General features: G+C 48.4%; 1 protein-coding gene across 1 annotated transcript in view; it reads right to left on the bottom strand.

The window, feature by feature from the left end:
• Positions 1-24,763, bottom strand: part of ARSG (arylsulfatase G) — a 96,015-nt gene that overhangs the window by 58,771 nt on the left and 12,481 nt on the right. Inside the window, exons 2-4 of the mRNA XM_006886399.1 lie at positions 9,648-9,835; positions 2,672-2,719; positions 63-174 (exon numbers count right to left, since the gene is read on the bottom strand). Coding sequence (XP_006886461.1) covers positions 63-174; positions 2,672-2,719; positions 9,648-9,835 — 348 coding nt within the window. The remainder of the gene's footprint in view (positions 1-62; positions 175-2,671; positions 2,720-9,647; positions 9,836-24,763) is intronic.

Genomic DNA, 24,763 nt, shown 5'->3' on the forward strand with positions numbered 1-24,763 from the left:
GACTCAAACCACCCAACTATAAGTTCGCAGCTCACTCTTTCCACCACAATTGTATTTATTACCGTGATGGCCCGCTCCGCCGTGGACATGCTGGACAAGGAGGGTGGTTGTAGGCGGGGGTATCGGTGCAGCCCATGTCATTGCTATATGGGATTCCAAAGTAGTAATCAAAACCTGCAAGAGAAACAGCCAGCAAGCAACCCCGTCAGACTACCTGCTGGCGTCCTGACGCCAGGGACACAGATTTAACTCCCCGTGACTTAACACTGCAGTGCGAGTGAGCATGTAATTAAAAGGGGATTTGATTCATATTCCTTTGTAGTATGTGGAGGAAAACATTTTGCTGGGTCCTCTGGCTGGGAGATTAGATGTGAAAAATAGCTTGTGAGTTAACCCCGGGTGGGGCGCAAGTGGAAGGCAGGCCTGGACATTTGACTTCACAGTGTGGATCCAGGTAGGAAGTACGGCACACCTGTCTTGAATGTGACACTTTGAGGGACAAAAATAAACACCCCCTGCCCTCCAGAGACTTTCCATCTAAAGGGGAATATGATCAATAGCCGAAGATCAATAAGGCTGATGGATCAACCACTGAAAGAAATGGACATTTATGCAAGTCAGATTTCAGTTAAGTAACAGGATGGCTTATAAAAGAAATCATCTCGCCCACGAGTAATGTACTCCCTGAGACAATTAATTACGGGAGGCCAAATGGTCAACATTTATCCACAAGCCAGGATGAGACGGCAAGGAGGGCGAGGAGAGGCAGATCATGGGACACAGAACAAACAGAAAGGGAGAAGGAGAGCCCTGAACAGCGTGGACACACAGCGTGTGCCACCGAAGGATTTGTATAAAAATTGGTAAAGACTCAAATGAAACCGAACCCCCATGGCTGAGTCGATTCTGACTCACAGCAGAGCGCCCTGGAGGGCTCCCCAGGCTGTGAGATCATCTTCTCCCCAGGGACGAGCCGTGGGCTCCAACCAACACTCCCTGCTAGCGTTTGCTGTCTACGCTTTCACCTAAAACACAATAAAATATTACTTTAAAAAAAATTTTGTTTTGTTATGTGCTGTCAAGTCATTTGTGCTTGGGGCACAGAGAGAGTTAACAGAAACAGGGAGGGAGACAGAGAAATCCACAAAGAGAAACCCAGGTTTAGGGAAAGGTCACTTCTGCTGGGACAAGGGCAAGAACAGAAGAAGAGGAAGCGTCCCAAGGGCAGGGACAAACCACACAGCTGGGGACAGCAGGGACGCAGGGACCTGTGTTACATATGAGACAGTATGCTGTTCTCACAGTCTATGGAAAGGACCGGTCAGGGAAAGAGCAGAGGGGAATGTCAAGCTCTAAAAAGACCACCAACTGTTTGCTGAAGTGGACGTTCAAAGAAACCGCCATTCAGCAAGTTGGTTTGTGGAGAATTGGCTTCTCGTGTTGATCTTGGCCCGCTTCCCTGAGGCCAGAGAATAAGAGGTATGAAAAGAAATGGATGCAGGAAGAAGCCATGGAGGACTACTTCCTGTTGGGGGCAGTGGGCAGTGCCCAGCTTTGGAGAGCCCAGGTTGATAACGCTTACTTCCTAGCTGACCCCAAGGAGCTCCCTCCTACTGCGGGGGTGTTAAACACTGGGCTGTCAAACCAGAATATCATCAGTCTGAACCCACCGGCCGCATCTCGGGAGCAAAGTGAGGGGTCTCTGTAAATCTTATAAAAACTTACAGCCTGGGAAACCTTGGGGGCAGCCAGCATTGCCCTGTCTTCACAGTTACCATGAGCTGGAACTGACCAATAGGCATGGATCTTCCAGACTCAACACATCTATGTCTCATCAGCTGGAATGCTGGAGAAGAGTCTTGAACACAACACCGAGAGAACAAACAAGTCTGTCCTGGAGAGGGTGAAACCAAGCTGCTCCTTGGAGGCAAGGACTTTGAAGCTCTATCTCACAAACTTTGGGCATGTGGCCAGGAGGGACCAGTCCCTGGAGAAGGACATCATGCTTGGAAGGGTGGAGGGTCAGCGCAGGAGAGGAAGACCCTGGGTGAGATGGGTTGATACAGTGACTATGGTAAGGAGGGTAGATGTGACGGAGACAGTGAGACTGGCTCAGGACAGGGCAGAGTTCAGAGCTATTGTACGTAGAATCACGACGAGTCGCAGGTGATGTGACGGCACACACCAACATCAGATCTCATTAGTGTTCCCTGAGGTATGAGAGAGCATCAAGAACACTGGCCAATCCATGAAGGGGAAATGATGGGGCAAATGGGCACCAAAAAAAGAAGAGACAGAGATGGGAAGGGCACAAGGTTACGGGCATCTGAAATGGCCCAAGTGGTCCTGACAAACAAGAAACCCTAACCTAGGAGAGAAGGCCCCAGGGACACACCAGCCGCCCCAGAGCCCACTTCAATTCCTATGTGTCCGGGTAGCAATGCACTCAGTCGATTTTCAAGCACTGACTTTTCAGAACCAATTGCCAGGCCGTTCTTCTGAGGTGCTCCCGTATAGATGACCACCTTGACCTCTCAGCAGCCAAGCATAAACTGTTTGCACCATCCAGTCCCCTCAAGGGCCTGAACGCCTCAAATGTTCGGAAAGTTCCACCACATAAAGATTTTCATTTCTTGTCTCCTAGGCAACAAATCCCCAAAAGAATTCTTACCACGAAAGTTGGGGTGAAAATATCCATGGTGCCCAAGATGCCATTTGCCTGAAAAACACAAAAGAGAACATTTCAGAGAGATCCCAGAGGGGTGTGGGGCGCCTAAACGCTCTGGGGAGCTGATTAAAGGCTGGGTTCTCCATCAGCCCTGCCTTGAACTCGAGGTGATCCCAGCTCAGCATGGTCCCCAGATGGAGAGGATACCCGGGGGGGACCTGCAAGCAGGGATGACTCAGGAGAAGGCAGGATAGCCAACACAAAGAGGGAGGGCCATTTTAACCACCAACAAAACAGGTGCCACCGAGTCATTCCACCTCAGAGCCACCACGTGTGGACCGGACAGCACGAGTGCTCTGCAGGGCTTCTGAGAGCCACTTTCAGGCAATGGACTGCCACGCCCTTCTTGTGAAGTACTACTGAGTGGACACAAACCTGCAGCCCTCAATTACCAGCCCAGCGACACCAAAAACTGTTCACATAGACATAAGCTCTGTCTTTCCAACACCTGGTGACCCCATGTGTGTCACTGTGGAACGGTGCCTCACGGGATTTTCAGGGGTGGACTTTTCAGTAGCTGGTCACCGTGCCTGCTACAGCCTCCTTCAAAAGTCCCAGGTGGTCCAGGGTGCTGTGGATAACTCCTGGTTCCAACTGGGTGTCACCCGCTGCCTCCCTGGCCAGCATACGAGGTCCCCAAGACAGCGCGCGCCTTCCCACTGGAGTTCAGGAGCCGTGACAGTGACCAGCCAGCGAAAGAGCATGACCAGCACCACTCACGGCTCTGCTGACAGTCCAGTTCAGTCAGCAAGGAGAAGTGGGCATATGGCAGCAAAGAGGGGGTTTAAACAAGCAACTCGAGGGGGACGGAAGGAGGATAATTTCATGTGGCCTCAAAGAAAACACTATAAAACCATTTTCTAAAGACAGATGTGAATCGCAAAAATCATCAGTCCAGGAATGTAGGGGAAGGTTATCAAAACCCACCCAAACCCACTACCGTCAACTCCAACTCATAGTGTCTGTAAGTCCTGGGCTGGAGAGAGCTGAACCATCAATGCAAAGGCGCTGCTTCTCCAGTGGTTCGAATCCACCAACAGCTCTGATGGTGAAAGGTGGGCAATCTCCTATGTGAAAACCTGCTGGAGGGGCAGCTGTGAGTCGGTTCCTGCTTGACACCAGTGAGTGAATGAATGATAAGTGAGCGCAGGACAGAGCAGAACTGCCCCACGGGGTCTCAAGAGCCACAAATCTCCCCAGCAACTGCCAGTCACATCTCCCCCCACAGGGCAGCTGGTGAGTGCCAAACCTTCGCTCAGCATTAAACCCTGTAAGCACAGCACCATCAGCGATCCTGAAGGGTTTGAAGGAGCCCATCCTATTTCTAATCATTCTGTAGGTTTGGAGGAGGAAAAACCCCTGAATTAAAAAAAAAAAAAAAACTGAAGAGGGGAAAAAAAAGACAAGTGCATGGATTAAGCATCACTTGGAAATACAAAATCATGAGAGGGGAAGAGGTAGGTTCGTGACTAAAAAACACATAAACATAGACCAAAATTAGAAGCAAAGTGTGGGTGAGTGTAGGCTTTTTTCCCCTTTCTTTATATACATCCTTTCAGTTCATAATTCCAACAAGTGGATGTGTTTAAACATCGTGTCCTGGACATTGAAAAGGTGTCGTGAGCATGAGAGAGGGAGCAGGGCTTAGATCCTTGACCTATGAGCAATTCTTTGTTGTTTAAAAAAAAATCCACCTCATAACAGGTATGCAGGGACGGTTCAACATAAGAAAAATAATCAGCATCATTCACTATATTAACAAAGTAAATAACAAGAACCATATGATCTTAGCAATTGGTGCAAAAAAGGCATTTGACAAGATCCAACACTCAGCAAAATTGGAATAGAAGGGAATTTCCTCCACACAGTGAAAAGTATATATGCAAAACCAAGAGCCGACATCATTCTCAATGGAGAAAGACTAGAAACATTTTCCTTGGAAACACAGATGAGAGAAGGATGCCCACTGTCACCACTTCTTCCCAATATTGTATTGGAAGTGCTTGCTAGGGCAATACGACAAGAGAAGGAAATAAAAGGAATCCAGATCGGCAAAGAAATGGTTTAAAAAAATCCACCTAAGCCCACAACTATGGATTTGATCCCAAGTGGATAGTTACTGTCAACATCAGAGTAGAAGCGCCCCTTCTATTCATCTCTATGTCAGCGGGCAATCTCCTCTTTCTCCCCTAGAATGGCTAGTGGATTCAAATCCATGACCTTTCAGTTAGCAGCCCAACACTTACCACACCGTGACACAAGGACCCCTTGCTGTTGATGTCACTGTTTGTCTTAGGTACTGCTGAGCCGGTTCTGACCCACAGCAACCCTCGCTGCAAGAGGACAGTACTGCCCGTTCTACACTGTCGTCTTCACGATCCCCGCTGTGCAAGAACCCATCACAGGAGCATGAACACAGACACTGAGTCCACCCAGCTCTCTAAGAGGCTTCCACTCTTTGACTGAATCTCTACTTTACCATCCATGGTGGCCTTTTCCAGGGACTGACCCCTCTTGACAAAATGCTCAGCGTATGTGAGATGAAGAATTAAACCTTGATTCATCCCTTCTCCCACCAATTAAAAAGCTGTGGTGTCCTAGTGGTAAGAAGCCGCACTGCAATCCCAAAGGCACATGGTTCAAATCCACCAGCTGTTCTATGGGAGAAGGATGGACAATCTCCTCCTGTGTGGTTTACTGCCTTTGAAAACCTGCTGGAGGGTCAGCTTATGGGTCAGTTCTGACTTGAAAACACACAGCAACAACAACCTACCAACGAGGGCTTGCCCCTGGGACAATGACCGCCACACACCGGTCTGGCTTTCTCTACTTGTATGTTGTGGAAGGCCGTGGTGGCTCAGTGGTGGAATTCTTGCCTTCAATGAGGAAGACTCATGTTCAAGTCCGAGTCAATGCATTTCATAAGAAGCCACCACCAGTCTGTGTGTTTCTATGATTTCTGGACAGATTTCAGCAGAGCTTCTAAACTATGACAGACAATTAAGAAAGGCTTGGCTATCTACTTTCTAAAATCAATTACTAAAAATCCCAAGCATATATATGAACAGCCATATTTATTGTGGCTTTGTTCGCAATAGCAAAGAGCTGGAAACAACCCAAGTGCCCATCAAAAAATGAATGGATCAAGAAACTCTGGTATATTCACACAACGGAATACTACACTGCATTGAAAAACAAGGAGCTCATGAAATATTATTCACAATGGATGACTCTGGAGGACATTATGCTAAGTGAAATATCTCAGTCACAAAAGGATAAATATTGCATAGGGCCACTGTTGTAAAACAGGACTGACATCAGGGTTGAGGGAAGACAGAAAAGGAGGAGAGGAATGATGTATATTGCATTGAAACAGATGAGGGAGAGATCTGTTTAAAAGGGACATATGAATGGGTATTCTTGTCATTACAGAAGTCCAGAGTGAAGGCTGAATAGTGGAGTGGATTTGTGGGGAGGGATTGCATAACAATGAAAGGGTTTTTTTCTTTTCAAGGAGAAGAGGGTTAAGGGGGTGGTTAGGGAGAAAAGTGCAACAATGAATGACTGGAAACCCTAAGTCTCTGTAAACTTTAACTAAAATTTATTTAAAAAATTTATGGATGACAATGGTCTTAACCCCATGGATCAGGGAGGCTGAGCAGGAACAGGTAGTATTTTTCAAAACCTTTGTTAACAGCGGTCAAGAAATCAGGAGACATATTACACTGGGCAAGTCCAGTGTCATGAACTTCTCTAAATAACTGAGGAGAAAAGATGTCAGTTTAAAGACTAAGGTGTGCCTGATTCAGGCCATGGTCTTTTCAATAACGTATATGCATCTGAGCGTGAGACAATGAATAAGGATGAAAGGAGAAGAACTGATGCCTTTGAGTTGTGGTATTGGAGAGGAGTCCTAAATATCCCATGGACTGCTCAAAAAATAAACAGGTGTCTTGGAGAAAGTGCAGCCTTAGAAACAATGGGTTCAATAATGTATACCGCACTGAAACAGAGGAGGGAGAAAACTGTTTAAAAGAGATATATGACTAGGTATTTCTGTCATCACAGGAGTCTAGAGCGAGGGCTACATGGTGGAGGGGACCTGGGGGAGGGTTTGTAAAACAATGAAAGAATCTTTTCTTTTACTTTTCCATAATTTTTGACTCATGTACTTATAACTTGTTAGTCAAATTTGTGTCTTCTAGGTTGCAACACCCCCATGATACATCTTCAAGGATATGAACATGTATGGCCAAGCACAATCAATAAGAGTGCATCTAAATTCCAAAATCAATCTCCATAATAGTCTATGTGTTTCCTACTGCCAAAGGAGCCCTTTAGAGTAGTGAGAGAAGATCTTCACCCTGAAACCCACAGCGTCCCTTTTCAGCAGGAAGTAGCTAAGAGAATACGCCATCCCCTTTTCCTTATGAATCAGGGTGAAGTCTCTCTCAGGGAGGAGTGATAGGGAATGGCAAAGGACACACCGACAAAGGAGATTAATCAGAACTGACTTTGACAAGCACTGTGGCAACTGGACTATTAAAACAGACATTCGGATGGCGGGGAAGAAGAACAAACTGGGGAGGAGGGTAGAGAGAATGGTGCAGCAATGAAGGAATGAAAACCCAAAATCCCTGTAAATGTTCATTAAAACTAATAAAATTTAATAATAAAAAGAAAGAAAAAAAAGAAACAAAGATAACAAAGCTTCATCTCACACACTTTGTGCATGTTGCTAGGAGAAGCTATTCCTTAAAAAGGAGCATCATGCTTGGAAAGGTGGAGGGACAGCAAAAGAGAGGCAGACCCCCAATAAGATGGACTGACACAGTGACTGCAGCAATGGGCTTGAGTGTGCCCGAGACACTGAGGACGGCACGGGACAGGACAGGGGTCAGGTCTGCTGTTCATAGGGTCACAGTGAGTCATACGCAACCTGACAGCACCTAACAACCACAATAGTAACATCAACAAAATTACACAAGGCTGCTTGGTCCAGAAGAGAAGGGGCCAATGCCAGGAGGCCCAGCTCTTGTTCTGAGTAAAGCAGCCCCGGTTCTGTATAAAGAAGCCCTGGTTCTGGGTAAAGCAGCCCCGGTTCTGTGCAAAGCAGCCCAGGTTCTGTGTAAAGCAGCCCAGGTTCTGTGTAAAGCAGCCCAGGTTCTGGGTAAAGCAGCCCCCGTTCTGGATAAAGCAGCCCCCGTTCTGGGTAACGCAGCCTCCTACAGGAGAAGTGGGGAAGCTTTGGACGCCAACAATATACCCACGGAGATGTCACCCTGTCTGCATGCCCCACCCCCACTGCCCTGTCACGTGTTGGGGAGAGAACCGGACTCTCAGGGGACGCAGGTCTTGGGCACAAAGAATAACAAGCACAGGCAGCCAGGGACGCTGATGGGGCCCCACAGCACTTCATTAGTCTCCAGGGAGAGACGGCAGAGGCTCTGCCGGGAAGGACCAGACGAGCTGGTGCAGACCTGGCCTTTCCCAGGTTTTCTCACCTGCTTGAAACTGTTTTCTCAACTACAAGATGGAAGACGTAATACCAGTTACCTTAGATGACATCTCAGTGCAATTAAACACTTAAATCAATATTGGGTGAAAGGTATATTTAAAAAAACAATTACAAAGAACAGGAGCCGGTACCTGGACGTCATTTATGCTGCCGCTGGAGCCTCGCTCTGTGCAAGGACGTGAGGGATCTTAAGTCCACGCCCAAGCCAGTCATTCTAATCCTGTCCTGGGGGCTCCCCAGGTTCTGTGCCCTGAGGGTGGCCAAGGGACCCAGCTCCAGCCCTCAGACATAATTCTGAGGGCACTGGGGGGCAGGGGATTAGGCCACTATTCTGAAAACAGGAGGGTAATGGGCAAGATATCTATACATTTTCAAAAGGGGAAGAAGAAAAAGGGGACTGAAAGGGGGAAGGGAAAAATCCATGGGGTAGCAGAGGTTAGGAGGTGGAGTTGGGGGTAAATTATTGGGAAAGATTCACTGGGAATTTGAAAAGACAGGGTGACACTGGGCATGAAGCAATGGTCATTAATTATATAAAATGTAATTTATATATACTGGGCCAACTGGCAGCATCAGTATGGACGGTGAAGAGATTGAGATAGTTAACAGTTTTAGTTTGCTTGGTTCCATAGTCAACGCTCTTGATAACAGCAGGTAGGAAATCAGGAGATGAATTGCATTGGGAAAGTCGGCTGTGAGGGAACTTGCAAGAGTACTGAAGAGCAATGACATCAGGCTGGAGATTAAGGTGCACCTGATCCAGGCTATAGTCTTTGCAATTACGTGCTATGCATCCAAGAGTTGGACAGTGACTAGGGATGACAGAAAGAGAATTGATGCCTTTGAGCTGTGGTGCGGAAGAAGAGTGTTGACTATATCATGGACTGCTAGGAGAACAAACAGGTTTGCCCTGGAGCGGGTGAAGTCAGAATGCTCCTTGGAGTCAAGGATTCTGAAGCTTCGTCTGACATACTTTGGGCATGTTGCAAGAAGGGACTGGTCCTTGGAGAGGGACATCATGCTTGGCAGAGCAGAGAGATGACGCAGGAGAGGAAGACCTTCAATGAGATGGATTGATTCTGTGAGTGGAGTGTTGGGAATGAGTGCGTTTGAGACGGCGAGGTTGGCACAGGATAGAATCGTGTTTAGGGCTCTTGTACATAGGGTCGCTATGAGTCGCAAACGACTCAATGGCACATAACAACAACAACAACAATATTATTGTATGAAATCACAAAGTACATGTATTCAATTATTATATGCAAACTGAAACATCTTTTAATGTTTTAGAGCTCCAAAGAGAGAAAACAGACATGAACAGAGGGTGGCAGGCAGCTGGGGAGACATTAGCTGGAAAGGAGACGCTTCGTAAAGGCTACACGAAGGTCAAGTTCCTCTTACCTATTATGCCAGTCGCGTAGCCAGCCTGCCGCAGCACCTCGGCCAACGTTGTCTCGTTGCGTGGAAGGCCCCCAACCGAGGTGACCGCGAAGTTGTGGGTGACTCCATTGCGAAGACCCAGCCGGCCGGTGAGCAGGGAGGCGCGGGAGGGTGAGCAAGTGGACGCGGCCGCGTGGAAATCCACAAACCTGAGGGGAGAGGAGATCCCTGTCAGGACCCCGCAGAACACACCAGGCAAAGGGAGAAAGACCACGACTCCCACGCCATCCCCGGGGTTCTAGGAAAGGAGGAAAGAGGGAGAGACAGAAAGGAGGAGAACAGAGATGATGGGAGAGAAGGAATCTTTTCTCAAAGGAGGCAGGGAGCAGCGGTTTCTCTGACACCTTCCAACAAAGTGCAAGAGAATCCGCTGACAGGAAAGCTGCAGGCAGAGCAAGTGTCAGGATCTGCCGTGTAGAGACATGAGATGTAAACAGTGGCTGAAAGTGAGGAGGACTTGAAGCGCCAGCCGGTGAGGGTCAAAGGCTACAGCCTTTAAGGACACACAGTTCCACACCATTGGATGGATGAGCCCCAGCTTGGCAGACTGAGAAAAACCTGATGCTGCTAGGAATTTCACTTTACTTGGATCTACAAACCTACACCCATGGAAACAGCAGTCATGAAATCAAACAGTACAGTGCACTGGGAAAATGTTCTGTCAAAGTGCCCTTTAAATACGTCACTTTGAAGACTAAGATAAACTTGGCTCAAGCCGTGTATTTTCAGTCACCTCACTTGCACACGGGAGCCGGACAATGACTATGGAAGATCGAAGAATGATCCTTTCGGATTCTGTGTCAGTGAAGGATAGTGAATATATACAGTGAAGTCTGTCTCAGAAGAAATACAGCGAGAATGTTCCCTGCCAGGGAGGATGGCAGGAGTTGGTCTATGTACTGTGGACATATATCTAAAAGGTCCAGTCTCTGGAGGAACACATCACGCTTGGTGAAAAACAGGCTTTGCAAAGAAGAGGAAGACCTTCAACAAAACAGACTGACACAGGGACTGACTGCATCAATGGGCTCCAATAGTGACCATGAGGATGGCTCGAGGCTAGGGAAGTTCCATTGTCTGCAGGTTGATACAGTCAGAACCAACTTACTGTAAACTAATAACAACAGAGATGTGAGGCATCCTTGAATGGTGAAAACGCTTAACACTTGCTGTGAATCAAAAGGGGGAAGGGTCACATCTGCCCAGCGATACTCAACCCATTGTCTTCAAGTCAGAGCCAACACGAAGCTTCTCCTCCAGTGGGTTTTCAGAGGCTGCGGACAGCATGGGAGGAGATTGCACACCTTTCTCTCATTGGGCAGCTGGTGGGTCCCCCACCTTTGGGTTGGAAGTGCGACTCCTTACCCACTCGGCGACAGAGCTCTGTGGGCTTAGCGATCTGTGTCCAAGGAGTCAGTCCATGAAACCCTGAGAAAGCACAGTCTCCGTTGACATGGAGTCAACTCTACTCTGTGACCAGAGAAAGGGGACCACTGGAAGCCCAGCTTGTAGGAGAAGGTGAATGTTGGCGCAGGGTTCCCCAACCTGAGCCTGCTACCACACCTGCCTCAGGTAGATGCACCTGAGAGCGAGCTTCCTGGGCTAACCCATGACCTCGAACTTGGAAGACAATGGTTTCCCAGTGCCCACTGGCACGGGTTGGTGGTCAAGCTGATGGTCCTGTGGGACAACAACCCCTTTCCTTGCTCTCTGAGCCTCTCACGGGGACCACCCGGGTCAGGAGAATGGGTAAACACACACAGAGACCCCTGCTTCTCCGCACAAGCAGCTCAGGGGAGACTTGAAGCAGAGTGGGTTCAAAACTTGATTCCTCAACATGGATTCTGCCCAAAGTCACATCGGAGCCCCTCTGGCCACCAGGACCACCTGTAACTAAGATCATTGAGTCTCAAAAGCTGTAGAGCCCACAAGGACAGCCCAGCCTTCTTCCAGAAAACAGGGCCTGAAGTCCGTCCTTCACGTGACCTTGGCATCCACAGAGGTGACAGCCCGCCCTTGTCAGGCGAAGAGATCTGCCGAGTGATGCAATGGGGTCCATTCTTCTCTCTCTCTCTCTCTCTCCATATTACACTGAGTTTTGAACATGATGAGGGGAAAGTCTGTGTAAAAACCTTCCAGACTGAAAGGAAAATGTCAAAGAGACTCATCAAGCAGCGAAGACCCACTGAGCCGGGTGTCAGCTGGGCTTGGGGTTTTTGGGGAGAAAGTCACTTACTCCTCACTGGAGGGCTGTTCACATTTTATTCCTTTACTCTAAAAGCCCTCCCTGAGCAGCAACTTTCAGCAAACACTATGACAGCTTCGAGAGAGGCAGGGCCACTTCCGGTCCTCCAGGAATGCACGGCTCGCTTTTCAAATAAAAGTCCCAGGAGGCAGATTCCAACCCTTTATTTAGCATCTACAGGGAGGGGCACCACCACTGTCTACCAGTCTGTTACCTAATGGTGGCTTGTGTGTTACTGGGATGCTGAAAATGATACCATAGGTATTTCACATACTCACAGGCTCGCCCATGCGGGACACAGCTGGACAGTAGAACTTTCAGACTAAGAGACTAGGAAGAAAGGCCTGGCAATGTACTTCTCCAAATGAGTCAATGGACCACAAGAGAACATTGTTGGTTGCAGTGTGGGAAGTTGAGCCCCTGGGTTGGAAGGCACCCAGGGACGCAATGACCATAGCAAGGGCTTGAGAACACCAGTGAATGGGGTGTTCTCACTGGCCAGGCAGCAAGCATTCAATCTACTGTATCTGATGCCGCTTGACTGGGAACCCTACTCTGAAGAAAGAAACTAACAACTGTGAACACACACTTTACAAATGTCAATGCCCCGAATCCCACGGTGGCCCTGGGATACGGCGTGAGGTTGTTGGTAACAGGTGTTGTCAAGTTGATTTCAACTCAGGGACCCAGTGAGTCAGAGTTAAACTGTCCCAGGGGGACTTCTAGACTGTTGTCTTTACAGAAGATTCTCCTGCAAAGCTGCTGAGTGTGTCTGAACCTCCAACCTTTTAGTGAACAGTCACATACTTAAATATTGCCCTACAAGGCTTTAACAGGGCTCCCATTTTATAGATGAGGAAACTGAGGAGCACAGAGGTTAAAAGCTGACCATGTGCTTAAGTGGCAGAGTGAGAGCCTGACCTGGCGTTTTGCTCCAGAGCCCACATTCCCCGCCACCGTGTTGCTCAGCCAGGTGTCTCAGGGCACGTCTCTGAACTCAATCCTGTCCAATAAAATGTCTCATGCTCGTACCCTTAAACCACACTGCCTGCATTAGGAAGTCTGGAAGCTTATGTGAAAAGTAAGGGGGCGGGAGCTCTGGTGGCCCAGTGGCAAGAAACTGCACTGCAATCCTAGAGGCACACAGTTCAAATCCACCAGATGCTCTGCTGGAAAAGGAGGGATAATCTCCTCCTGTACCAGCCAGAGCTGATTTGATGGTACACGTACACAAAATAATAAAAAAAAAATTTTAAAAGTCAGGGGAAAGGGGCTGGGAGACTTACCTAGTGCCAGGAAGGGGAGAACCCCCCCAACAGTAAGGTGAGACTTTAAAGCTGAGAAGAAAAGGGTCCAGTGCCTCAGGCCCACAAAAAAAGGAAGACAAATAAATACAGGGCATGGGCCTTGAGGCTTAACAATCTAAAAACACTGAGTCACACACACATGTACATGTACATACATACACGTGTGTGCACACGCATGTATGTTGCAAGTTCATAAGCGTGTGCAAAATGCATACATGTGCACTGACATGCGCACACAGACACTCACATCTCCAAACACAGCCAAAGGTGAAGTGAGAAAACTGTTCATGGCTTCTACTGAGCATCAGAGGAGCCTCCTAGAAAGACGCCAGCTCTTATGGGCTACCCAGGAGGCGAGGAGCCTCCAACCTGCACACATCTCAGCACCTGAGGACAGGAGGCTGCCCCCATAGCCTCAGTGTCCCTTGAGCAAGCCTTGCAATGATGCTAGTCAGGTCATGCTTCTGGATGAAGGAGTGTCCACACAGCGCCCACATCTCCAGGCTCTCCCCAGCCCACTCCAAGCTGACTCTCTCAGCCTGGTCTCCAGGAATCTCTCTGGTTCAGGACAGAAGTTGTCTAGATGGCTCTGGGGACTGTTTGCTTCTGGAAACCTCCCTCCTTTGTCTCCACACTTCATCTTCCTTTCATTTCCTCAGAGGTCCCTCTCTCCTCCACTCTGGGCCACAGCCTACCAGTACCCCTCTTCCACTTTTACTTTTACTCCACACACATCCAACATTGACCCTCTCCTTCCAGTACCTGGGAGTGCAAAAGAGTTTAACAAGCTGTCAACCCAAAGATTAAAAGTTCAAGTCCACCCAGAGACAATCAATTCCTGAAAAACCAGCCACAGATTCAGAACTGACTCCCAGCTGGGCCCTCCAGTGGGTTTTCAGAGGCAATAAATTGCTTGAGAGGCGGCTGTCCATCTCTCTCTCCCACAGAGCAGCTGGTGGATTCAAACCACGTGCTCTTGAGTTAGTAATACAACTCCTTAGCACAAGAAGGTATCAGAACTCCCTCCCGTAACATGAAGAGATTGAAGATACCATGGTTTAGAGAAGGAACATCTCACTCTTTAAACTGACCTCCTTGATCTTTAGCCCTTTAAAGCAGTCCTTACCAGCAGATTTGTCCAGTGCAATAGGTCATTCGGGATGTGTGTGTGTGTGTGTGTGTGTGTGTGTGTGTGTGTGTGTGTGTCAAATTGGATCTGACTGGTACAGGAGGAGATTGACTGCTTCTCCTTCTCCAGCGGAGTATCTGGTGGATTCGAACTGAGCGCCTACGGGATTGTAGCGCATCTTCTTGCCACTAGGCCACTGGAGCTCTCTAATTAGGTCTTTTGATTTCTGACTGCTGCTTCCATGGGCCTTGATTGTGGATTCACGTAAAATGAAATCACTGACATATTCAGCCTTGTCTCCATTTGTCATGATGCTGTTATATTGGTCTGGTGGTCGGAACACTTCCCAAAGCATCTTCAGTGTCAGCCTGAGACTGGAGGCCCAAGGGTAAACTGTGGAATTCCACACAAGTCCAGCTCCACCGCCCACACCTTTGCTCCTAAGACGTACGTCAGCCTTCACTCATTTTTTTCCTCTTCCCACGTGTACACAAGGGCTCTCCAAGTTCACATTCCTGAATGTTCCTCCAACAATAATTATCACTCTAACCATGAATGCTTACAAAGCACTTACCACAACCTGGGCACTTTTCCAAGCACTTTGCATACATTAAGACACAACCATTTGTTACTCGGATTCATCCTGGCTTGAAGTTGTCATTCCCTATGGTCTGGCCTCTGCTCATTGGTGTCACTTCTTTATTCCCATGATTTGTGGGGCCTTGTGCACATGAAAATACAGCAAAATGAGACAGATAACATGAGGGAGAAGCAAAGAAAGGGCTTTGGGAAACAGCAGCACAAAGGGTACAAGCTTGGTTAACCAGCCCTGAACAGCTTAGTGGCAGATTAGAAAGGAACCTTGACCTTGAATCTCGGTCTCTTCATCAGCAAAATGGACATAATCAAATTCATCTCACTAGGGTACTGGGGATTCAGTGAAACCCTGCACATGAGGAACTCCTATAGCATCTGGTGGAGAGTGCGTTTCAAAAAAGGTCAATTTTTTACAATTCACGCTAGTCAGTACAGTTACTATCACCACTAGCGAAGGATGAGGTCAACATTCCAAAATGGGTACCCTTGCTCACTCCAAGGCGTCTCTAGTGTCTGGACTCCACTGAAGACTGCAGGGCCCTCCCACCAGGAAATGCCAGGACGAGAATTTGAACCCAGATCTGCCAACCCAACTCTCATGTTCTCTCTGCTCTCATCTGAGGGAAGGCTGGCCGGAGCTCCGTGGGCCTGCACGGGGTATTATGTTAACTAGGTCAGTGTGTTATGGGAGCTGGTCTCAGCCAGGGAGCCTTGAGACACGCTCTTGGTGGTGCCAGCCCTGAACCACGTGGACCGCAGAGGGACATGGAATGCCCATCTGGCCACTGACTTCCAGGAACGGGCACGGAAGGCAGCTAGCCGGCGTAGCCAGCATGTTTCCCCGGTCACATGGGGAGTGAGAAAGCACCGGTTGCCGAGTGAGCTTGGGCTTGTTCATGCTGCTGACATTAGCCACGCCCTGGTCAGTCCCAACTAACCATGGACAGTGGTGCAGACTGCTGCCGGCTCAGGCACCAGCCTCACCATCAGTGATGGACAAACCATGGCAGCTTTTTAGATGTAGATGACCAGGCCTTTCTTCCTAGTCTGTATGAGTCTGGAAGAGCCATCAAAATCTGTTCAATTATATTGTTGTTAGATGCCATTGAGTCAACGACAATGTATATATAGTAACACAACAAACAAATAGACCTGACCCTTGCCCTACCCAATACCACCCTCAAGATCATGGTCAAGTCCACTGGGGCAGTCCCTGTGGCATGCCCTCTTTTTTTAGGGTCTTCCTCTCTTTCACTGACTCTTTCTCAGTATGCTGTCTCCCTCCAAGGACCGCTTTCTCCTGAAAATGTGCCCAAAGTAAGGGAGATGGAGTTTCACCATCCTTGCCTCTAAGGGACACTCTGGTTATACTTCCTCCAAGGCAGATCCATTTATGCTCTTCGCAGCTCATGGAATGTGCAATACTTGAAGCAACAGCCAATGACCTGAAAGTTGGGTCGTGGATAAGGTCGACAGAAGAAGAACAGGCGCCTATGAATTGTAGTGTTGGTGAAGAGCAACAAATATTCAGCATCATAGCAACATACAAGCCTCCGCTGGCAGGTGGCTGTGTGGACCACCAGGAATCACACTTAACATGGGGTGACAATTCTGCCACTGAGCCACTGCTCCCCCATGTGTGAATGCCAAGGGAGGTCAAGTGGACCACAGGAAGCCCATTAGTACCCTAATCCCAGGGGACTTTTCTGTCCCCTGTGGATTGAACATTACCAGCAGGGCTAAGATGCTCAAAGGATGCTGACCACCATTTATTCTCACCTGAAGATGGTCAGAAACACACATTGCTGAGATGTGGCGACTGCGTGTCCATTGTTAATGGACTGCCCTGTATCTTGCCTCCCCTTGAACGTGTTAATGGTGTTGCCTGGGAAAAGGCTACAGCACAGTTTTCAAGACACAGCTTTCAGTTCCTTCACAGGTTCTATATGGTTCTGTGCGGTTCTGTGAGATTCTGCAAGGTTCTGTAGGGTTCTGTGAGACTCTGCAATGTTCTGTGAGTCCTATGGGGTTCTAGAAGGTTCTGGGGGGTTCTGTAGGGTTCTATGAGGTTCTGTGATATTCTGTGAGGTTCTGTGATATTCTATGATATTCTGCAAGGTTATGGGAGGTTCTGTGGGGTGTTGCAAGGCTCTAAAGGGTTCTGTGGGGTTCTGTGGGGTTCTGGGAGGCTCTGTAGGGATCTGGGAGGTTCTGGGAGGCTCTCTGCAGTTCTGTGGGATTCTATGAGGTTCTGTGGGATTATCTGAGCTTCTGTGGGGTTCTGTGAGGGTGAAGCTTGGAGTTACCACTCCAGCCCCAACACAACACAGGCCACAGCGGGTTTGTTCCAGCAGTACCTGAGAAGGGAACAAACAGAGCTCGCAGAGAAAAGCCAGGTCATTTAATTGGAAAAACCTATTAGCCCATTTGGCCATAATTGCTTAAACAGAGGCTTTTAGAACTCAATTCCTTCCCCATGGTGTGTTAACTGTCATAGTCTAATGCTCAGCAACATTCTTGGGTATTTTACACTCCAGGTCTTCAGGGTCTCGGATCACAGTCCTCCTCCTTCCCCAAACTAACAGCCAACAACACCCCACAAAGCCTGACTTTCTAATGAACCCCCTTGCCGGCGCCCCCTTCCCCTCGCCTGGCTGCTGTGTCCACTTGATGGGGACTAATTAATAAGCAATGAAATGGTTCTGCTCTTTGGAAAGCCTTTGTTTTTGCCCAGCTCTATCTGGGCAGGCTCAGGCCAGTACACCAACAGGGGTCCTAATTAAAGGCTGAAAATAAATTGTGAAGTGAAGCTGGAGATACAGGACCAGACATTACAGCGGCCCCGTTAACAGAAAAATCAACGCAGATTAGGGCAGGACCAGACAGAAGCCAGAGCGACTCGCCACGGCATAAATTATTCGTGTTAGACCCGGGAGAGGCTGGCACGGCAAAGGCCACCTCTGAAGTCCCTCCGATACACGACACGGCCAAGCCGAGCGCGTCCGGCCTCTATCCACAAGCTGAGTGCACCCGGCCTCCATCCACACGACACGGCCAAGCCGAGCGTGCCGGCCTCCAACCACAAGCTGAGCGCACCCGGCCTCCAACCACACCACACGGACAAGCTGAGCGTGCCAGCCTCCATCCACACGACACGGCCAAGCTGAGCACGCTGGCCTCCAACCACAGGACATGGCCAAGCTGAGCGCACCGGCCTCCATCCACACGACACGGACAAGCTGAGCGCACCCAGCCTCCATCCACACGACACGGCCAAGCCGAGCACGCTGGCCTCCAACCACAGGACATGGCCAAGCTGAGCGCGCCGGCCTCCATCCACACGACACGGCCAAGCTGAGCGCGCCGGCCTCCAACCACAAGCTGAGCGCACCTGGCCTCCAACCACACGACACGGTCAAGCTGAGCGCGCCAGCCTCCAACCACAGGACATGGCCAAGCCAAGCTCGCCGGCCTCCATCCACAAGCAATTTTCCATGGATGATGCCGCTTTCTGTGACAGCTCTCTAAATTGCTATGTGACTGGAATAAAACCCATCTTTCCCCCATTCATAATTTAAAGGCTGCGAGGTGGAAACAGGTCTTAGAAGTCATTTGCTGCTTTGTGGCAATGATATTCCCACATGTAAGGTTCTGCGTGTGCTGCTGCAAATCCATTCATGTATAGAGTAGACCTAAGGGGGGGTGGGGGAGTTATAAAAACTTCTCAACCATGCACACCCATGTTTACTGCGGCTTTGATCACAACAGCAAGGAGTTGGAAACAACCTAAGTGCCCATCAACAAATGAATGGATAGAGAAGCTCTCATGTATTCACACAATGGAATACTATGCAGCATTGAAATAAAGGAACTCATGAAATATAATGCAAAATGGATGACCCTGGAGGACATTATGCTAAGTGAAGTATCTCAGTCACAAAAGGAAAAATACTGCATAGGGCCACTGTTGTAAAACGGGCCTGACATCAGGGTTGAGGGGAGACTGAGAAAGAAGGGATAAATAATGTATACTGCATTGAAACAGATGAGGGAGAGAGCTGTGTAAAAGGGATATATGATTCGGTATTATCGTCATGACAGGAGTCCAGAACAAAGGCTGCACAGTGGAGTGGACTTGGGGGAGGGATTGTATAACAATGAAAGAATTTTACTTTTCAAAAAGAAGAACAAACTAGGGGGAGGTTGGGCAGCAAGAAAAGTGCAAGAATGAATAAATGAATGGAAAGAAATTTTTTTTTCATTAAAAAAACCCCACATCATTTGTCCAGGGATAATGCTTAGAAGGCAGGAAGTGAGAGGATGGAAAGATGAATGAAAACAAGAATCACAGGGAGGAAGTAGGAACTGTGTTGTTACAGTGAGGGGATTATAATCAAAGTCATTTTAAAAATTCATGTGCTAGGCTGAATGGATAAACCAATCTTATCTTTAAACTTGCACTTAAATCACAATAAAAAGCATAATTAAAAAATAAATAAATAAAGTGGTTGCTATGGCCTTTGTGAGGATGGGAGTCCCTGGAAGGTCCAAGCACCCTTGGCTGCTAATTGAAATGTCTACCAAGAGGTGCCTCAAAAGAGCAGCCTGTTGATCAATCTGTTGTTGTTGTTGTTATGTGCCGTTGAGTCACTTGTGACTCATAGTGACCCTAAGTACAACAGCCCTAAATCCTTCTCTGTCCTGTGCCAATCGCACTGTCTCCGACACACCCATCCCGATTACCCCAGTCACTGAATCAATCCACCTCATAGAGGGCCTTCCTCTCCGGCACTGTCCCTCCACCCTACCAAGCCTGATGTCCCTCTCCAAAAATCCAGCTACCAAACTGTCAATGGAACAAACACAGATCTAACTCAGAGACACTTGGGGTCACCAGGAGTCGGAGAGGACAGTGACTGGTTTGTGTTGAGGTCAGGGGGTTTAGGGACTGGACAGACCCTGACACAGGACTTAGCCTAATGGAGAAGCAGCTCAGCTCACCTCAGTGATGTCATCTGTCAAAGGGACGACAGCAGCTGACTAATCTCTCAGACATCACTGTGGAGCTGAGTTGACTGAGACAAGGAGATCATTCCAATGAGGGGTTCACAGGTCCCTTGTAAGAGGGAAGCAAATGTCACAGGGAACAAACAGTGGGCTTGCCATTCCTGTGCTTCCACATGCGTCCATCCATTCACACTCCTTTCCTGAAAAGGACTCCTGGCCACTAAGTGTGATCGAACCTCAGTCAACATCCCCCTTTCCTTTCCTCCTCTCTCCTTGTGGGTATGAGCATATCCACACTCAAAAAAAGGTTACACACAAGATACACAAGACAACATACACACAGGGCATCTCAGCGCCCCAGGCCCGTCACTTTCACCTCTCTCCATCACCTTGACCATGAGCCAAGCCAACAAGACACCAGGAAGCTTCCTGCACTCATCCCCATGTCCAGCCTCCCACGTGGTGCTCTCTAGCAATCTGGAACTCTTGCCATGTGCCATGGAGTTGGGACCTACCCATAACCGGCCCTGTTTTTGTTGTTGTTGTTGTGTACCCTCGAGTCAGAACCGACCTGTAGCTTGACCCTCCAGTGGGTTTTTAGAGACAGTAAATGGCATGGGAAGAAACGTCCATCCTTCCTCCAAGGAGCAGCTGGTGGATTTGAAGTACGTGCCTTTGGGATTGCAGCGCAGTTTCTTACCGCTAGGCCACAAGCTCCCATAACTGGCCCTAGAGGCCGTTAAACAGATGGGAGGAGATTGCTCATAATACTCTGGTTGATCAGCTGGAGGATTTGAACTATGTGCCTTCAGGCTAGCAGAGCCTGTTAGAAACAGTAAATCTCACAGGGAGAAACTGTGTGTCCTTCCCGTGAGGAGCAGCTGATGGATTCAGGTGCATGCCTTTGGGGTTGCAGTGTAGTTTCTTACCACGAGGCCACCTGAGCTCCCAATAATCTAGACGATCTGCTTCAAATGCGGGTCAGATGGCGTCAGGGCTTCAAGGCACCCACTGCCTTCAGGGTCCAAGAGTCGAGAATGGCACGTGAGAAGAGCTGGGGATGCCCTTTGCCAGCTGCCCCAGCCAGCCAGTCTCCCCTCAACAACTCCTGAGTAACTCTTGGCTTTGTTCTGGAGAAATGCCCTTTTCCTGGATCTCTTTAGCACTTCTTCATTCTCAGCATCCACCCGGGTCCTTTCTCATCCTTGAATCAAATCATTCTGTCCCCTAAGCTGTCAGTCAGTTCAGAGTTCTGGCGGCTTAGTGGTAAGAAATTGTGCTGCGGATGCAAGGGCTCATGGTTCGAATCCACCAGCTGCTCTGCGGAAGAAAGATGAGCAATCTCTTCCCATGCGATTTACTGCCTCTGAAAACCCACTGGATCCGCTGGAGGATCAGGTCTGGGTCAGTTCCAACCCAACAACAAGAAGCAGCAGTCAGTTCAGATGGGTGATGCGGGCACTCGACTGTTAAGCAAAAGGTTGGTGGTTCAAGGTCACCCAGAGGCACCTCAGAAGTAAGGCCTGGAGCTCCATTTCAGAAAAAGCTGTCATTAAAACCCGTTCTCCCCAGTCACAAAAGGACAAATATTACATGATGCCACTGTTGTAGAATGGGACTGTCCTTGGGGTTGGGGAGAGACTGAGTAAGATGGGTTCAATAATGTATACTGCACTGAAACAGAGGAGGGAGAGAACCGTCTAAAAGAGAGATGTAACTGGGTATTTCTGTCATCACAGGAGACTAGAGCGAGGGCTGCATGGTGGAGGGGACCTGGGGGAGTGTTTGTAAAACAATGAAAGAATCTTTTCTTTTACTTTTCCATAATTTTTGGACTCATGTACTTATAACTTGTTAGTCAAATTTGTGTCTTCTAGGTTGCAACACCCCCATGATACATCTTGAAGGATATGTACATGTACAGCCAAGCACAATCAATAAGAGTGCATCTGAATTCCAAAATCAATCTCCATAATAGTCTATGTGTTTCCTACTGCCAAAGGGGCCCTTTAGAGTAGTGAGAGAAGATCTTCACCCTGAAACCCACAGCGTCCCTTCTCAGCAGGAAGTAGCTAAGAGAATACGCCGTCCCCTTTTCCTTATGAATCAGGGTGAAGTCTCTCTCAGGGAGGAGTGATAGGGAATGGCAAAGGATACACTGACAAAGAAGATTAATCAGAACTGGCTTTGACAAGCACTATGGCATTTGGACAAGAACAAACTGGGAGGAGGGTAGAGAGAATAGTGCAACAATGAATGAGTGGAAGCCCAAAATCTCTGTAAATGTTTATGAAAATTAATAAAATATAATTATAGGAAAAAAAAACAAAAAAAAAATAAAATTTCAGCGTAAAAAGCCAAAAAAAAAAAAAAACAAAAAAACCCGTTCTCCTCTGACACATCCAGGGCTGCCAGGAGTCAGGGTCCTCCAGACAGCAGTGGACATAAGTCAATATCCTTCCATCCTTCCCGTGTTATAAAAGCATCAGGAGGGGACCCACGCCAGGAGTCCCTGCTCCCACCTCCCAAGGGCTTTCTGCATCATAAAGTGTGGGCTTCTGGTCTGTGGTGATCAGTGAGGTGTCCAGCACTTGTCCCATGACCTGCTCTAACTCAGGATTCATTACTGAATGACAAGCCTTGGAGGCTTACGAGAGGAAGGAAGGAAACGCAGCAGCAAGAGGACAGCTATTTTGCACTTTGAGGTAAGCAGGCGGGCACCCGAGTCTCCTGGTTAATCTCTCAGTTCCTGTTTGGATCGTCTGTCATCCAGATCCTGGGCTTCTGCCTGGCTGTCAGGGGACAACTTACAGTCCCTCTGGCTTCACTTTCACTGTTCCCATAGTTGGCAGATGGGAGTTACATAAGTTTTATATCTGTTTGATATACGCCCCCAGGCAGCTATGGAAAGCAGGCTATCACAAGGTGCCGAGGGCTTACAAGAAGACAGGAGAGGCAACAAACAAAAAACAAACCCAAACCTGTTGCCATCAACACAGCTCCGACTCCCAGGAGACTAGGGAACAGAGCAGAACTGACCTGGTGGGGGAAGGCCGGGTCGAAGACTCTTGTAATCTTCATGGAAACAAAACGCTTTCTCTTTCCCTCACAAAGCAGCCGGCAGGTCAATCTGCTCATCTTTAAGATGTGGCCTAACTCTTTATCAGCTGCACCACTTGGGCTGGGGGCTTCCTTAAAACAAATCTGTCACAGTGAATGGTTTGATACAGTAAGTGGGGTAATGGGGGTTGGTGTGTCGGAATTAGTGAGACTGGCTCAAGGACAGGAAAGGGTTCAGAGCTGCTGTACACAGGGTCACTATACATCGCAGGTGACTCCTCAACAGCACATAACAACAATAACATACTATGACAGGTTTGGAAGCAGGAGTGGCATCCACTTTTTAAAAATCATGCCTCTGGAAACTCTATGAACTTTGTCTGCAATGATGCCCCGCCCATCTCTGAATCTATCTGAGTCATGATATCAGGGATGAGACAAAGAAGGGACTCTGTGATGGGAGAGGGTCTTGTCTTCTGACTATGAGCCTTTCCGTCCTAACGGGACTAACATCTCCCAAGCGCTGAGACATCCCGACAGTCTTGTGCAGCTGTGAGTGGGAAATTGGGCCTCATCTCCCTTTAAGCTGCTGCAAAATCCCAGATGAACAGGATGGCTAACGCAAGAGGCATGAAAGGAATCAATATGTAAGTATACTGAGAATCAATATACAAGTAAATGTATTTACAGAGTACTGTCAGCTTCACTTCTGAGTCAGACTAGTGGACAGCTGAGCTGCCGTACCTGGGCTTTGCTCACTGTGACCACGTCTCTCTCACTGGCAAAGGTCTTCCCCCCGTCTCTGCAGAGCCTTTCTGGACCCTTGCACGTAGGATGCGCCAACCCCAGCTTGGAAATCCCAAGCCACTGCTCCAGTCCAGCCGGAAGTGAGGGGCAAGTTACTCTGCTAACCGAGATGGTTCTAGAAATGCATTTGTTCATCCCAAGGGAGACCAGCATTGGTTCTCCTGACATGCTGTGGAAGACAAGCCAGCACTGCCTTATCCATCCCATACACTGGGCTTTGGTGGCTATTTTAGCACTGGTCAGTTGGCTTGGAGACCCGAAAAAGATGTCAGCAAGATGCTCCTGACCTTTTTCTTCTTGAAAAACCTAAGCCGTCCCTTCTTCTAGTCTAAATTGTGATGCAAGCTGCCTTCCATTTGCCCCATTTCTGACTGCATTATTGAGTCTCACTTCTAGGCCCCGTGTGGGACTACCCACAGACACCCTAAGCACAGGTCTACCTGCAATTACTTAGGGGAGTCGTAAATCATTCCACATTTCTTTCCACCATTGCAGAGATTCAGCTTCCAGCTTCCTGGTCAGTCTGTCTCTCAATCCATGTAGCGCCTCCTCACAGAATCAAAGCCTCTTTTCAAGCTTGTGGCCCCTGATGGGGTGCAGGACCCGGTAAGCATGGTAACCACTGCTTCCTGAGGCTTATTTATGAATCAGCAATGAGCTCTTCCACATCTTAAGAGGCAAAGAACATATGAATATTTTAATTCACTCATGATCATAAGTACTCAAAAAACTCAACTTCACCAACTCATGGAACCGACTCATCGCTGGGCCTCCAGCAGGTTTCTGGAGGCTGTAAATTGCACTGGAGGAGATGGTCCACCTTCCTTACTGGCACGAGTGGTGGAGTCTCACTGCTAATGAGTTAATGAGTTTTCCTCCAGTCTTGATTTCACATTCCTCCTCATAAAGCCTGCCTCCCAAATGA

Source organism: Elephantulus edwardii, unplaced genomic scaffold (assembly GCF_000299155.1).
Source record: "Elephantulus edwardii isolate Elephantulus edwardi_28Jun2011 unplaced genomic scaffold, EleEdw1.0 scaffold00048, whole genome shotgun sequence".
Taxonomy (NCBI): domain Eukaryota; kingdom Metazoa; phylum Chordata; class Mammalia; order Macroscelidea; family Macroscelididae; genus Elephantulus; species Elephantulus edwardii.